The sequence below is a fragment of the Cuculus canorus genome, chromosome 2 (genome assembly GCF_017976375.1).
Source record: "Cuculus canorus isolate bCucCan1 chromosome 2, bCucCan1.pri, whole genome shotgun sequence".
In the NCBI taxonomy this organism is placed as follows: Eukaryota; Metazoa; Chordata; class Aves; order Cuculiformes; family Cuculidae; genus Cuculus; species Cuculus canorus.
Genome location: NC_071402.1, coordinates 31,507,818 through 31,525,702, shown reverse-complemented (window position 1 = coordinate 31,525,702; position 17,885 = coordinate 31,507,818). Strand labels below are relative to the sequence as shown.

Below are 17,885 nucleotides of genomic sequence, written 5' to 3'. Positions count from 1 at the left end.
AAAAGTCCATGTACCACCACCACTCTGAAAAACCATCCTTGAAGAACAGCTGTACCAGCTCTTAGAAGCTTCTGGCAACCATATTGAAAAATTGCCCTTTGATTTGGTGTGGTTGACACCAAACTCTGAGCATGTGAACACCTTTACCAGACCCTACAGGAGCCTGAACTCATGGAAATCTAAGTTTGCCTGAAACAATTCTCAGGTTGCCCACACATGAAGTAGGAATAAAACTGAAGGAACGATACCTTGGATGGAGGTGATAGATAGCAGTAGCTACAGTCTCCCTTCCACTGCAGGGGAAGGCCATGCTGAACAAGGAGCAAATCAGCCTTAAGAATACACAGAATGTTGCAATTTCCACTTTTGCCACTTCTGGAAAACCCCAGTTCCCTGCTGCCCTTTAGCAACAGGGTTCCAAAGCTGAGAGACCTGCCCAGCTCAGGAGCCATGATCATCTCCATGTCAGGGCACACAGAAGCTCTTAAGTTTTCAAAAACTTAAGAGAAACAAAAAGCAGTGTTCAAATAAAGTGGCATCAGAATAAGTTGCCAACATATCACAGAATCACAGGATGGTTGAGGTTGGAAGGGACCTCTGGAGATCATCTCTTCCAAACCCCCTGCCCAAGCAGGCCCATCTAGAGCAGGTTGCACAGGACCACAACCAGACGGCTTCTGAAAATCTCCAAGGAGGGAGGATCTAGAGCCTCCCTAGGCAACCTTGTGCTGGTGCTCAGTCACCCTCGCAGTGAAAAAGTGTTTCCTGATGTTCAGAGGGAACTTCCCATGTTTCAGCGTGTGCTCATTGCCTTTGGTCCTGTCACTAAGCAGCGCTAGAGTCCTCCTTCAGGCCCTTTTTGAAGATATGAGTGACATTTGCTTTCTTCCAGTCCTCCGACACCTCTCTCAGTCACCCTCTCTGTCACCATGACCATTCAAAGGTGTTCAACATGATGCCCACATACTCATTTGTAAGGCAGATCAGGACATATCCCAACCGCTCTCCCCTGATGTTTGTTATGTTCTGGTAATAGGTACACTAGATAGTGGCCTTTGACTTCAGTTAGGTTTCTGTTTTATTTGTATTTGATTTAGTAATTTTGATGAGAAGATGACAAATCTTTTCCTTGGGAAAAGTAGTATTAAGCCCTTAACTCCTTTCCTCATGCTACTGGACTGGGACCATGAAATAATACTTAAGTTCCTGTATTTGCCATGTCTTTAACGCAAACCACATTTGAAGGGTAGAAGACAAGCAAAGACTGAACCAGCCGAGCTGCGGTTATGTGAGCGAAAGGCAGTCAAAAGGGAACTGCTATCTAACAGAGCTGATTATTTCAATAGTTCTTTGACTTCTCCTTAAAAACAGAAGAAAAAAAGAGACGTTTTTCACCACTTGAAAGGTCAACATTTTAACAGTAATTTAAATATGTTACCACTTTCAGAAGTTAATCCAAGGCTGCAAAGTGACTACAGTATCTACGCCAAAGGGTGCCTTGGATCGAATAACCCATTTGGCTGCGCCTGACACCCAGCCTGCTGCAGACAGGCTGCGATGTTAACAAATGGCTGATTGCCTCGTTATAGCCACGGTGTAGACTGAGTGCATCAGCCTGCTTAACTCTGATTGAAAAAGACACAACCCAGAAGGAAACAAGAACACTTAAGAGTATTTATGAACTTAGTGATGATAGTCAATGCAGTCATACCAGGGATAATATTTATTTTGGGTTACGGCCAGATGACAATGTTATAGCCAGTCTAGATCCTTCCTATGTGATAAAGGCTTCTCAAGAATGCACAATTTACTAAAAAGCACATGTAGAGTGCATGCTTGTAGGTAGCAGAAATGTTCTCTTGCCAAAACAGAAGACTTGAAGAGTTTTCCCAGTGTAAGGGAATAATGTCAGAAATAAAAGCCTGAACAATAATTAGACTGATTTAAAATTTAACAGTATTAAGAAATAAGGAGGAATGTAACCTTTCCACAATGCCCTAAACAAAAATAAATCGTGTACTATTCTTTTCTTTAGAAACAAATTCAGTGTCAAAACTTTGGTGGCAAGATGCTAATTTGCTTTCAACAGGCAGGTCTGATTTCTTCAGCGTTTCCCTTTCCCCCATCTCATCACCTAAAGGCCTGGAATATGAAAAGGCAGACAAGGCCAGGGGGATTTACCAGGTCTTGTTATAGCACATCAGTCATCAAAAGAACATTTAAATGTTTTCATTTTTCTTCCAAGTCTACCTCATGATAAAGCTATTTTGCTTTCCAAGTATGTATGAGGAATTCTAACATTCTGTTCTCAAAACAGAAGGTAGAATTTTAGGACAACTTACTAAAACCTTTGTTACAGGGCCCAAATAACACAAAAGACAAAGTATTGCTTCAGCTAAAACCCAGACTGGCTTCGATTCCGTTTTTGTGAGAGCTAACTTTGCTTGTAAGCATATCTGTAAAACCAGAAAGCACTACGGACATTCAGGTGTAATATTTGGGTGGGGTAAGAAGTAGATGTGGGGTGAAGTTCATGGGCACCACAGTTACTGGCCTAGTAAAAATAAGTGTCTTTTTAGAAGAATGTATGGAAACACTGCTTGCTTGTGTAGAAGGGAAGATTTGTACCTGCTCACAGCTGCCTGCGACTGAATCACCCAGCACCCTATTGCCAGCGCATACGTAAGAACACCCAACCAAGCGGGGATGGCAAGGCTGAGGCAGCAGCCAGCATTCCTCCTCCCCCTGCTGAGGATGTATTTCATGCTGACGTCCAAGCACTGAGCATTAACAGCTCCAAGTGTAAATTTTACACTATACCAAGCAGGAATTACGACTACTTGAAGCAAATCTATCACGCTCATCGGAATTTAAGTGAGAAATTTGTCAATTAAGAGTCGTGGGCAGCACACAAAGTAGTATATGATAGAGGAGAACAGAAAATTGAGTCTCTGCTAATGAAGTGGGGTCTGCGTTGTTACCCGTGAGTTTTCAGAGAAAAAAACACTTGAACACTTTCTAAAATCAAGACTGTTGTAGGGGAAAAAAAAAATCCTCTGAAAAACAGATCAAGAAACAAAGACTGAGGTCTGCTAACATCAAATGTCTTCTCAGCCGCATAATCAGAAAAATGAGTTGTATGAGATTAGATTCATATGACTTCAGTAATTATCTTTGGTCATCTGGTCACTGCTTCAAAGTAAGTCAAAATTACAAAATCTAGAAGAAAACACAGCTTTCTATATAAAGAAATTCCTGATTTTGGCAGTCAGATGTACGTCGTTGAAGAACTCAGCTTATGCCAGCATGATGGATTTACACTTACAGTTACGAAGTCTCGGTATGTTGAATCAATAGCATTCATTTGGTCAATATTAATAATGCATGTAGCATACTGAAGTGATAAGGATATTCCTGGTGAATGGTGCAGGCTAGGCACAATGTGCAGGAGCTTTATCCTTCCTTTCCATTAGCAGAAACTACTGTCCTCATACATGAAAAAAGACCTCCAAACAAAAAGCCAGATTCATGCCAGTGCCCAAGCCAAGGCACATGCAAGGCCATTCAGGAATGTGAACAACGTGGACAAGGAGACTGCACCGTGCATTGTTGAAGAAGGATGGGTTGTATATACTCTTACGTGTGTTTGCCACCAGAATATGCAAAGAGAAGGAGCAAAAAGACATGTGGCCGTGAAGAAAGCAGGAACTCCTAGGAACAGGTGGTAGCCAGCAGAAAAGTGTCTGCATTTCCTTACTCTTCTGTACAGTCAGCTCTAGAAATACCTGTTTGCCTTATCAATTTCTGCTCCGATGAAAGATTGGAGTAAAAAGTGAGATTAGTTTTACAGACACAGGGCAATGCAACTGTGCCATCATGGTTGTTCAGTAATGAACAACATTGGTAGTTCCTTACGTTGTATTGAGGACATGTCATCCATACGTATTCTTAGCATATGTAGCTATTATAAATATGGGACACAACCCAAACAATCCACCACAAAGACATTTCAGATTTCCCTGCTCCATCATCGTAATTCTGCATTTGGGAGTTGTACAGAATTGAGGCAATGTGTGATGGGCATAGGCTATGCCACACAGAGGCTCCTCCATGGGCCAACTTTTCTCTGAAGAGTTTAGAGGTCCAATAAAGGCCTTGGAGGTCACCGAAGATAAGCTGGGAGAACAACTGGTTCTCCAAAGGCCAGAACAGCTAGCAGATGCCTAAAGCTATTGAAGGTCCAACCACATGATCTGTAAAACTGGGTTCATTTCTGTGAACCTGAGTTTCCAAATAAAACACTAAGCTGGATTTGAAATAGCAGCCACTACCGTCCCCAAAAGCCACTTCTCTAGAGGAAGTTTGATAAAATCACTATTTGATGCCCTACTGTGAAATAACTCTTAGCCTGCCCTCATTTCTGCACGCATTTCCTCCACAAATCACTCATATTAAAGGTTGATCAAACATGCAGGATGAGATACATTCAACAGTCAGGATTTCTCTTTGATATTTTAAATCCCTTCCAGCTTCTTAAAAAGGCCTTCTTTTCCTACTGCAGTGCTAGGATAACTCTTTACCTTGAGGCAAATACCCAATGAAATTCCTGTTCAAACTGCTCTAATTAAGATCACTAAGATGAATGAGCAAATTAAAGCAACAAAATAAGCTCACGCTGCTTTCTTCTTCTCTCTTGCTTGGATCCTTACTGATTTCAGAAACAAAACTTCAATTTGCAAAACTATAAAAGGATCTGCTGAAACATACCCATTCCCTTCAGGATGATTATGCATTTTCCATGGGATTTGTCCCAGTATTTTGGCAAATTAATACCTTATATTAAAAATATTGTCCTTGACAGAACACGTATGAGATGCACTACGCCTCTCTTCTCAGCGTTATGAAAGGACAAAAGTAGGAAAGGCATTTTCTTTTGTTTCTTTTGCCAAGTTTTTCTTTTGGGTAGAGGAGTAAGAAGGAATCAAACTACTGTGTTATAGGGCTGCGGTTGCAGGTAGAAAGGTACTTCAGCTTTCCTTTTGCTTTTCTTTCTATATGCTTTCAAAAAAAAAAGAATAAAAGACAACCTTCAAACAAGAAACTACAATGGTTTTGGAAAAGATCTCTAAAACAGATTAAAGCTTTTATATCCTGTTCTAAATGAATTTTGTTGGACCATATGAAGACTTGCAGTTTGGGTGGCAATATGGCCCACAGGCCAGCTGCGATCTAACAGAATTGTTTGCGGTTTCTGCACCGTTTTGTCCATGAATCCCCTGGATGCAGGTAAGGAAAGGTGTGTTTAAGCTGTGGCAGCCTGGACATGGCTCCCTGGTGCCCTACATGTTTAGTGATCCCTTAACTTGTCCCATGTGACTGAAACACCAACATACTCAATCCTGAGAACCAGAATAAGGTATACCATCCTTTAGTGTCTCCATCACTGCTAGTGTGGCTGCTCCAGCAGAAAGATGAGGTGTCTGTGGATTTAAGCAACATATGCTGGTGTATATTTTACTCAATTAGTACATACAGTGAGAAACATATTGTCACTGGACAGTCACTGCAGACAAGGAAGGTATGCTACCTTAACAAATCTCATTTTATTCCAACATTCGGGCAAACTATTTCAAGATTAAACAGGCTTTCTTTTGTAATTCAGTGCAATGAATTACAAGAACATGAAACAGCAAATATCACTTGCCCTCAGCACACCTAGTAGGTGCTATTCAGATTGCAAATGACTGTGCAGAATTCAGACTTGGATACACCAGAAATCAAAAGAAGTGCTCTCCGATGGCGAATGTTCCAGAAAGATATTGGAAACACAACAGCATGAGTCTTTGGTTTGGCATTCAAATACCCATTATACATATCTTAAGCATACTTACAAGAACCTAAGACCTACACTTGGCTTACTACATTGAAACAGTTTCTTTTCATTTATATGGGGCCTTGGGCAGCCTGATCTAGTGGGACACGTCCCTGCTCATCGCATGGAGGTTGGAACTGGGTGATCTTTAAGGTCCCTTCCAACTCAAACTATTCTACGATTCTATGATTCTATATTAACAACCAGAGAAAATTTACTAACATGCATTGGAAATGAGAGCTCCAATTAAAGCAAAGAATAATCTCTGTTTCTTCATGCAGTTGGAAGTAACAGCATGACGTATTATAACAGAGATTAAAACCTGCAATAAACATTTTGCACTGCAACACGGAAATCAGGAACTCTCAACATTGTTCTGTATGAAACATCACACTGGAAGGAGCACCACGATAGCAAGCTTTGGACTTCCTCCATGAAAGTACAATGTCTGAGATGAACATCTCTTTGGGACGGACAGATGAACTCTAGAATTCTTTATGTAAGAATATACAAACATTCAACTAATATTACCTACAGAAGCTCAGTTAAACTTTTTCATTTAAATCCAAAGGCAAAGAGCTAGAGAGATAACAATAAAAATGGTGCAAGAATCAGGTACAATGTGCTTATTGTCTTTTATTGATCTCATTGTTTACATAACCAAGCAGACAGAAACTTTTCATTGATTTCCTGAGGAAACATTTAATTTGTAAAATTTTCTATAGTGCACAAAGTGCATTTATGTACATGAAATCTACTCTTTTTGCTTTGTTTGCTTGCTTTCCACAAGCCCTAAAAGAACTGCATCAGCTTCCAGCAATGTCGTATCACTTGTTGCCCCCAAGAACCTAGACGTGAGTTCAAGATCCACCAGTCTCAGGCGTACTCGGGTTCCTCTCTGATATTTTCTGTAAAGAAAAGGAGAGAGGGGAAAGAAGGTAAGTTTTGTCAAGCAACAGTCTTGCATCCCCTACCGCTACTCTCCTGTCTGCAGACTGAAGTAGCAGCTCCATAAAAACTACACGCTGTCAAAAAAGTCCAACACTGTTGCAATGAACAGCACTCTAGCTGCTGGGACGCACTCTGTAGCACCACAAACAGCCTCTGTTGATACAATCCTGCTCACGGAAGAGCAGGCACCACCAGATCCCGTTGAAGGAATGCAGGCTCTACAGAAAAGCAGTTGTTATATAGGGAACTGTTTGTGTCTTCCATCAAAATATTTTACTGTGTCATCTGTTAGCATGCACACAATTATCTGCAGGACAACATATCATTAAAGGGGAGGACAAGTCATCATTAGATCATTGGTGACATTGCTATTATCAAAAATGCATAATGCCAGCCAAGCATGGCTTATATTTCCAAGTCTGGGCCTCAGGCAAGGGAACTTTTCTTGTCTCATCCCCTCCTCCAAAGAGTGAGTATCATCTGCAAGTTTTTTACTACATATAATTAAAAAGAAAGCCCACAACTATTGTAACAAAATATTCTGCCTGCGGGGTTGGGTTTCATTGTTTTACGTTCTTCTTCTTCCTTTTTTCTTTTAAGTCAGAAGATGCAAGTGTTCAATGTGTTTTAAAAACAGAGCCTGTGTCAAGAAGGCCATGCCAAATTAGCGAAGATTTTTTAAATACTAGCATGGTGTATAACACACCTGGAGAGCCACCAATCCAGCAATAAAACTGAGAACTACTCCTCTTTTAAAAGTTCAAGTCATACCAATTGTTTTCTAGTCAAAGCATAAAGAGCTGAAGAAGTCTTAAGCCTGACCACATCTGTCAAAAGCAAAAGCAAGTTTGAAACACTCTTCAACTGAACTGGGTTTCAGCTTTTTTCAGCACATCAAACCGAGATCCTTTTGGAAAACTTACATCTTAAGAAAAGATGCTGGACCTGCATATTTTTTTCCATTTTCTATCAATTCTATCTTACATTATTTTCCTGTTGCTCTTGGTTAATCCTGGGTAATACACTTAGTTATGCTACAGACTGCAGTGGAAGATCATATGATGCCTCCATTCTGAAGAAGTAGCTGCCTCAGTGAGCAAGGTTTCTGCCGACACTTGTCCCAAAGAATCCTGTGATGATCTGCATGAGACAACACAGTGGAAAAACTGCACGCTTTCTTAAAAACATAAAAACTGAAGTCCTTTATCTGCCAAAAACGATAGTATTGCTCTAAATGTGGCACTGCTGCAGTGAAGAGTACAGTTTATGTGAAGTTGTTACCTAGACAGCTGGAAAAGATTGATTCTGCCTCTTATAATTGCATTTCAAAACAGAACAGTTTCACAATTGATAATAATTCATGAAAGCTAGCGTGCAACATTTCAGAGGAATAAGACGAGGGAAAGACAAAATTAAAAGACCGTGGATAAGATCTTAAAAATAGATGGCATTTTCCAGGATTTGTTACACTTATTTAAAAGAGAAAGCTCTCCAAAGTCAGGATTTTTTTTTGAGCTAAGAAGGGGAAATGAAGAGGAAAGCTCCTCACTCTTTCCAGCAGCCAACAGCTGAAACTTAAATGAAGATGCCAGCTTACTAGTGATTATCGCCATTTGGGTATGTGAGAAATCTACAGAAAATTCTCTAGCACGAGCCCAACCTTTGCCTCACTGGCAGCTGCAGGTTAGATGAGTTGCCTTAGCATCCAACTATAAAGTTATCCTGATCCCTAACACCATCTTGGGTAAATTATCAGACTTTTCTGCCATTATCAGTGAGCGTGAGGAGTGGAATTGGCATGAGAAAAGATAAATTAAAAAGAAAAAAAAGGAATTTTTAGAGAAGGCAAAAGAAGAGGGAGAGAAGGATTTTCAAGAGGGAGAAATGGTCTATGGAAACAGAAAAGAGGGAGCTGACACCATAAGGAAAAAAAGGCCTGGGAAGATACGAATAAGAGGATAAATGGTAAAGCAGGGGACAAGAAAGCACTGAAAACATTGTAGGCAAACAATACAGAAATTCAGGAAATGGTATACAGTGTAGAGACATGGAAGAGGAAAAAGTCACTTAAAAGTAAAGACTACGTAAAACAAAGTTTGAGTGACACTAATCTCAGATCTGTGAACTACAGCATTCTGTGCTGCTTTTAAAAAAAATGAAGGACATGTTTTCAACCTAATAAACCTTAATACTGAAACTAGTGGGTTTGTGACAAATTTTAAAGACCAGCAGTCCCTCTGCCTTTCTCTCATCTTATTCCTCCTAGAGGAAACGCAGCTCACTAAAACAAGATGCTATTGTGAAGACTGCCTTCAGAGTCCAATGCTTTTCTACAGAAGACCGGCCTGAATAAGGTTAGTATTGAATTAGAAGCCCTCTCCCTATTCGAGAGCACAGAGTAGCAGAGATATTGAGCTCATCTTTGTAACTGAAACACAAAATATTACTTTCATAATTGAAACTATTTTTTTCTAATCAAACCTTTAAAAGTGCTATTTAGAACCAGGAAAGTCCATGAGGAGAATCTGTGAAGGCGGCATACTTCTCATGATCAATACATCTGATTTAATAATAAATCAATAATCTTAAGCATGACTGCCCCCACTCTAGCACTACGAAGACACTGCTCATCATATAGCCTGCAGAGAACTTCCAGACTTGACTTCAGCATATCCAAGCAATTGTATTTTCATAAAAAGAACCACAACCTTCAATGCTGCTTCAGAAACTCAAATAGATTCCAGATACTTTAATTGTGCTTAATTATTAAAGGTTTCCCAGTCAGGGTCCTGAAGAACATCACTCTAAGGAGCTCGCACAACTGTCAATTTGTATGAATATAAACATTCAATTTTGTGACAGATGTTCCCTATAACTAAAACATTTTAAAATACATGAGAAGTGGAAGATGTAAAAAAGTAGAAACATGAACACAATGTGCAGTGGTAGTCTATCTTCCACACTTAGAATAAGAGGAAATGATAGGCTGCTCTATGCATATTCGATCCACGAAGGTATTTATCCTTAAAGCAGATAAAACTATCCTATGGTTAAAGCACAATCTCGAAGCAGGACCCAGGAACAAAGCAGGCATTTTATTATTTTCAGCAATGGTGTCCTAGGAGACACAGAACACCAGTGCAAGAGGAAAGAAAGCATCTACTCCATTTTGCAAAACTACTCTCTTTATTTTAAGGAACAATGCTGGTATTGACGACCATGCTATCTCATGACCATTAGCAGGAACCATTAACCTTCACCCAAGCCCCGGGCACTGTGATTCTTGAGGATGCACGTGTTTTCCTCCTACCACTTCGTACTGCCAGGTAAGAGAACTAAATTCACTTTGAAGTAGACAAAGGTAGTTCAGTTGCGTACATAAGGGAAGGTATAGGAATATTCTACAGAACTTAAAAAAATTATTTTGCAAGTCAAAGCTTTCTTCTTTCTGTAGAATTTATTCATAAGAGCTACCAACATTAACCCTTTGCATCAGTTTTGCATGGAAGGACTCTGCCAAACACCCAGCTTCAGAGGTTGGAATCCTCCGGCTACTGTTGCTGTGCCGTGACCCTGTCTCAGGCCAGTGTTGGTAGAGCACTCACTGAAGCACTCACCAGAAACCTTCACCTGAACTTCAGCCAAGGATCAATGGTCTCCAGAAAGCTTTCTCTCCATTTCTTCTGGAGTGGGCAAAGCACTAGGTATAGGTGCATCTTTCCTGAAATGTCCACTTCCAGAAGGTGATTTTAAGTTAAGCTGGAGGCTGGAGGCAAGTCAAACAGTGCTCTTTGTAATTTTTGGACTATCATGGAAAAGATTCTGGGAAGAAGCAAGATGAAAATCCTTTTTCTTATTGGAACCATAAGGTTGAACAACTGTACACCACCAATAGAATACAGAATGAAGGAGCACAGAGAAAGCATACAGTACAGCCTTCCCAGTGCTGCTTAAAGACATTTTAAAAGCAAATACAAAAAATTAAAGTTTATGTCTTCTTACTTCATTAGAAGTAGGGCCTTTTATTTTTGCATACAAATATCAAACTACCTTGTCTTAACTTTCACAAAGTAGGTTTTCTCTTTGCTGAACACACATAAATAGCACAGTTTCCACTTCCAAACTTAAGCGACTTGGAAGCTTCCTTCTGACTGCTATATCCCTTTTATTGCAAGTTGGCCCTATCCTAATCCTTTCACTTTGGCACGGAAGCCTTAAATCTCTCAAAATCTAAATGATCAATTAAAGGAAACACCCAACCCCCCAAAAACTCTTCAGTCAAGATTTTAAACTTGTGATTTTTAAATAGTAAGCAATTTTACTATGCCCCCTTAAAACATATGTATAAGGAAAAATGCCCCAATATTTTTACACAATAAAATTGGAGGGGGAGGATATGGAATGACATATTTAAACTCTTGCTAACTTTCAAGAAAGCTGGGGAGGGAATGTTCTTTTTTAATTTAGAAGTCATTTCAGGCTACAGCAAAAGGTTTACAAAGGGAGTTAACTTGGAAAGCAACGGGCATGTAAAAACAAGGAGGCTATAACTGAAATTTTTTTTTTATCCTAATTATACCATCTGCTACCAAGGAATGGGACTGTAGTTTTGCAGATGTGCAACTTCACATGTAGAGGAAGTACCCTCATTACTACATGGCATCAAGAATTTTATTCAAACTCTAAATTACAGGTGTAAACATTAAAGCATTTTGTTAAACTAGCCAATATTTAAAACTGCATGTAATCACATATTAGTAAGCACTGCTTTTTCTATGAAAACTACCCAAGTTATTTTTTTTAATATTTGAAGCAACAAACTTTGTATTCTTGGAAACAGTGCTACAAAAATAACGCAATTACAGAAATGGTTGAGTCTCACCAGGTCTTGGCTAGTATTTCCCACTCATTTTAAAAATGAATTCACAGAAACCTTTTATTCTGCACTATAAAAACACATGACTGTTATTTTGACACAAATGGATTATTTTAGCTTATATTCAGTCTATTTTGTTACTGATTTTTAGTCTCCACTGCTTCCGTGTGGAACGATAACATGTGCATTGCAAAGCTAGGTCTGGCTATGACCATTTTCACCCATCGTTCAGTCCTCTGTGCCATTTGTCCTGCCTCTCACAAGCCTGTCTGTCAGAATGGAGTAGAAAGGTAACTGCTGGGTTTTAATTCCTATACTGAAGGTGTCACTTAGAGAATTTAATTTGAAGTTTTTTACATTTTTTTGCACCATTATTTCTTCATGTCTCCTAACACATTCTAGTAATGACTTTCAAAAAATGCAAAAAAAAGAATCTTTGGATTATCTGCTATACAAAATTTATTAATACAAACCATTCCAAAGACAGGATTAGAGTTGAGCCATGGTACTCTCAGAGAATGCCATGAGAAGTCTCAATGCCTTTCATTTTTGTTTCACCAGAATTTCAAACTGGTTTTCTCAGATCTATTATTCACAAGGTTTTGTTTCAGTGCCTGAACAGAACTCTGTAAGATTCTTAATTGTTTCACTTCCTTTTTTTCTGTGAAAGACATCACATTATCAGCCTCAGAAACAAATACAACAACCAAAAAGGTAATGAAGTAAATTTGACCACCATTTATTCTCCAGATTTTTTATTCACTATTCTCACCACCATTCAAATCCACTCAAAATCAACCTGTAGCTCCTCCCCAGTTGTACCAAAACCACAATGCATCCTCAAGAGAGCAAAACCCAAAAATATTTTGAAGCTTTCTAGATGTTCCACAAGCCTACGTGGTTCTCAACTTCATAAGGAAAGGGAGGCTATACAGCCAGCTTAAGGAGCCACCCTGGCACAGATCTATACAATTTTTGTACAGATCATCCTCTGACGCCCGACAGCGAAGCAGCTCAGCAAGGGCACACAGCTTCCCAGCAACTCCTCACTCATTGCCAGTACACATAAAATTATTGTTCAAAACAAATACGGATGAGACAAAGATTAGCATATTGCTGTCAAGCTGAAGGCAGCACAGTTTTATGTATTAATCTGCACCTTGCTAAGGAGACTTTTTCCAGCGAGGTACACATTGCACATCTAGCGACAGGGGGATGGCAATCCTGCTTCCAGCAGCTCGATACAGCAGTTTTAACACACACGCAAACATTCCCTAAGTATGACCTCCTAGGCAATGCTGGGGCAAAAAGACCAACTGCCACCTCTGCATGTATAAGAAAGACCACAGCAGCAGTAGAACAGTAGCACAAATTCTGCGGAGAGCAGAACATGAGATGGTAAGAGATATTGGGACAGTAAGCCGTATTCTGCTGCCTACCTTTCTTTAAAGGCTTTTAAAAAGAGGACAACAAACGTTTAAAATTGAATAACCACATAAAGATCTTGATCTGTTAAGTTAATAAAAAGATAGAGCTGTCTATACCTTTAAAGAAAGATAATACTGGTATTAAACAGCAGGAAACTTAAGTCCAACAAATGCAAATGAGGATCATAATTTTGCCAATAATATTGATGAACCACTGGAAAAAAGACTCCCAGCATTGAAGCTTTTCAGCCATTGATAGTTTCAACTGAAGAGATGTCAAAACAGCTGTGCTAGTTCAGTTCAGGGTAACCTGCTGAAATGTCACGTCTCGTGATACAGTGAAGTGCTGAGAGTTGACCTTAAGGTCTTTTTTTGGCTTAAATTGTATTCATCTATTATTTATTACCACAGCACCCTGTCATTCAAACAAAGGATGGATGCTCAAAATTGGGAGTTCCAAAGCATCCCTATTCTCTGTAATCAAATACTTCACAAAAAAATGCTCCAAGGTTGCTGGATGCATTTTCTATCAGAAAATGCACTTTCTTGTGACTCATCAACGGATTGCCACTTCAGCTGTATTTGTTTTCCACTCAATTTGTTTCCCTCTTTCCAGGAACTAAGCAAGCAAACGTGCTCTTATTTCTTCTGAACATTTGCCATTTGTGACACCTGCTTAATAATTTTTCCGAATATTTTTGCTCCTTGTGTCAACGCCATCTTTTTACAAGGAAAAAGGTGACACGCTGCTAGATACACGCAGAGATGGACACAGTCTGCTACGTAAAAGCAGATAAAAGTCTCTCATATTCTTGGAAGCATTTAGCAGAATGCTGTAAGTCTATATGCAACCATCAGCTTAAATAACAGTCATTGTCACCTCAGTGTTTTTGAATAACAGTGCATAAGTATTGACTGTGGTGAGCATCCTTAAAACCAACAGGTGCTTTATGCACTTGAGGAAGTCTAAACCCAAACCTCACTTTGCACATACCACTGCTAGAGCAGAAATTTAAAATTAATACCACTAAAAGTTTGGGGATATTAGCTAGATCCTGATAATGCCCCTGCCCAACTGGAGCTCACAGAAGCGCACACATGCACAAATGTCACTGCATGTACTGACACTTGGTGGAAGATAACTGGTAAGAGTAACATAATTTGAAGGTCACTCACCATTAAGGGGTATAATATTATCTCCATTTATGCTTATGGAGCTGCCTAAAACTGTAACATATTGGTCAAGTCCTGGCATCTTCCTTCTGTGGGACCAAGATCAGGGACCTTGTCAGCCTTCCCTGTGTCTCCACCACTGGCTGTTGAAATGAATGGCAGCTGACTGAAACGGCACAGTCTTAGGTGAATGAAACATGGAAGTTCCACTCCTGTACATAGGAGACTTCTCAGGTAAATGCAAAGCCTGAGAAAAATTGTTTTTATGATTGTTATGGAAAAGCCCTGAGGAAACCACAGTGAAGACACTATCAAGTTCTGCTGTTACAATGATAATGATCACTAGCATTTGTACCTACAATAGCAGAAAAATACGGCCAAATATGCCACATATTTAAATCTAGTTCCATTACACTTTTAGACTTTCAGTAGAACTTCTTAGTTGTGAAAAACTTCTAAAAAGTAATACTCTTGCCTTCAATTCAGACAAAACTCAAAGTACTCGGTATTTACTAGAACACATAAAAAATCTCTTGCTGTAATTTTTGCTACAGACTCTGTAAGAATCAATTTGCATTCACTAAAACTTCTGGACAGGATTGTTCCCTTTTCAGAGAAGGAATACACAAAACAATCTATATTTTTAAATGTACTTCATATCACATCAAAGATGAATACCATAACCTTTTCTCTATGGCGTGGTGAGGGAAGCTCTGATAAATGAACCTCGCAATAGGTGGCTCCTGTCATCTATGAACTTGCAGCAGATATAGTGTCGTTACTGTTCAGTGATTTATGCTAGTTGGTTTCTCAGCCTATAACATAAAACATATCCTCTAATGTGAGAGGAAACATCACTCTAAAGGAACAAAATAGAAGAAATCTGAGTCTTAAGTGCAAACTGGTTTTTTTTTTCTGTTTAATCTATGCAATGACCGATTTTGATTTAAATACTGCTTTCTAACTTACAAAACATTAAAAAATAAATAGTATTATATACTTAAATATATTAAAAAATTAGCTAATTATACTACAAAACATTAATGAAAACCACAGCTCTTCATGCTCATAGCCACCAGAAGCCATGCAAACTGCTTAAAAAACGAAAGAAAAGGGTACCCAAGTGAAAAAAAAATCAGCAAACTCATACCAAAACAAGCACTAGCATACACTATTCCACCCATCTTTCCACAAGTGAGCTCTATCTCAGTTCCTGTCCCTTCCCATTCCTACACTGGGACCTTGTTTCAGTCAGATACTTTTAGCCCTCCCAATTTCAAACAGTTTCTACAATACTGTTCTAGTGTTCCTCTTAATACACGTGGTCTCAAATTTACTCTCTTTCTATGCTTACTTCATTTCCCTAATCACAATTCCTCCTCTGATCTCTTGCTGTCACCCTGGGATCTCTGACCAGGCATTTCTAGTTTTCTTTTTCCACCTCTGGAAAATCTATTAGACATTTTTTCTTGTCCTCTCTTACTTACTGCCTCCTTGGCTTCTCCTAGTCCCAGCCCATATATCCAGCCAACCTCATTTTCCTTTCAGTTTCTTACTCCATCACAGTTTTATCTTTCACCAATAACAACTAAGTTCAGTTGTTTTCTTTTTCTTGCAATGCTTCTCAGTTTTCTCACACAGCTGATTCCAGTTCCCTCACACCAGCCACCCTGGCAAGTCTCTCATAACAGATTAAAAATAGTAGGTTTTGATAATCTAGACATGGTTATTATCAAAATTCAAATCAGACTGTTTCTCCCCCTTACTGTCTGGGTAATCACGCTAGCTACAGGAACAATGACATCGCATTTCAAAACCTGCCCAAACATAGTGCTCAGCCCTCCAGCTCTGTACAGTTTGGAGAGGCTGTCACACAGGAAAAACTTCAGCATATTAGGATAATTCACATACTGTCAGCAGGTGTTTGCAGATGCTTCTTCTACCTCTGCTCTGACACTCCAACACTAGTGGGAGGTGTCCCACACTGAACACTCTCTAAACACTCCACTCTAGTGGGAGGTGTCCCTGCCCATGGCAGGGGGGTTGGAACTAGATGATCTTTGAGGTCCCTTCCAACCCAAATGATTCTATGAGTCTATGATCGCTGACTGCAAATCTAGAACATATGTGTGCACTTAAATACCAGAGAACATTACCCAATATTTTAAGGCACGTCAAGCAATACTTCTTTAAATTTCAATTACTTGTTAGTATCCATTTAATCTGAACGCCCCAAGAACAATCTCAGCTACTTACGTTATGAATGAACAACATGGACTAGCACTGAACAGACCTTTTGATGAAAAGGAGGTCATGGTGCTCCTGTAAAAGGGACACTTTCAGATTTGGTCAGGAACATTTCTGTGTAAGCTAACACTTGCATTATTCATTCAAATGGCTTTCACAGTTAATAAAAGCCTATTCAGAGACAACATGAAAATCTTACTGGGGAGTAGTGCCTTAAAAATACAACCATTTGACATTGTCAGTTTGATTTTCAAGAACTGGCAGGAGAAAGTGTTAAGCATGGAGAAGGCTCACTTCTCTGCAGAATGTCATGCACCTGTAGCAGAAGAACATGTCCTGACCAAGACAACTGAAGAGTAGGAAGGTCTTCCAAAGGAAATTGGAGGAAAGCTTAGAGTAAGTATAATCTAAGCAATTCAATGAAACTGGAGAGGCAAACAAAAATAGGCCTCAGGGATGAGAAAAAGTTTATTTAAGAACAGCAAAAAGTAGGTGCATTCCTGACAGCAGAACTGCATGCAGTATATGGAGTACATCTGGAAACTGAACCAGCAACAACTGCCAGGACACTAAACCACTTTCCTGATCTAACTATTTGGCTCATAACGACTTTATTGTTTTCTGGTCAATAGAGAAACACTGATTAGTTCTTATTAAATACAATACACAAATATGGGCCGAGAAAACATATACCAAATAAAGCTGTGGCTTTTTTCTTTTTTTTCCTAGATGTGGAAATATAAAAACTCCACAGATCATTATGAGGAAATCTGAGACAGATAAAAATATCTAGGGGGGAAAAAAAAGGAAGGAGTAGAACTTTGTCATTAAAGGAATAAATGGAGAAACAAAATAATTAATGGTTATTATACTTCCTTCTCCATAGTCTCACCTTCAAACTCTCCCTAAAAGCAGCTTCTCCAAGGAATTTTTTTTACCTATTGCACTTTCTTGGCCTTTCACATTAGAACATATTTATTACGGATGTATACAAATGCCAACAAAAAGAGTTAAAGTCATGATAAAATCTGTGTGTATTTCAGCAACGGAGATAAAAAAATAACATTATATGAACAAAAGGAACTTAATCTAGACCCCATGCGACACAGTCTGTGTTTCTCTTGCTTGGTACAGTCAACAAGAGAAAAGCTGGATTCAGAACTTCAGGTTAGCAACATCATCAACTGTGCCCAAAGAAGCACCATATTTTTCGGCAGGCTGCAGCACAAGAAACTATTTGAAAGAGCTATTTCCTTTTCAGTATGAAAGCTCAGGCAGACACTTGATGCTATTAGTTTCTAATTTTAAGCTGTTTTCTTAGAACCATTATATAGAAAAC

General features: G+C 39.2%; 1 protein-coding gene across 1 annotated transcript in view; it reads right to left on the bottom strand.

Moving 5' to 3' along the window:
* Positions 1–6,488: 6,488 nt before the first annotated feature.
* The window catches only part of LOC104068087 (tumor protein D52), a 125,418-nt gene continuing 114,021 nt past the window's right edge, over positions 6,489–17,885 (bottom strand). Inside the window, exons 3-4 of the mRNA XM_054058556.1 lie at positions 16,556–16,621; positions 6,489–6,780 (exon numbers count right to left, since the gene is read on the bottom strand). Coding sequence (XP_053914531.1) covers positions 6,627–6,780; positions 16,556–16,621 — 220 coding nt within the window. The 3' untranslated portion in view covers positions 6,489–6,626. The remainder of the gene's footprint in view (positions 6,781–16,555; positions 16,622–17,885) is intronic.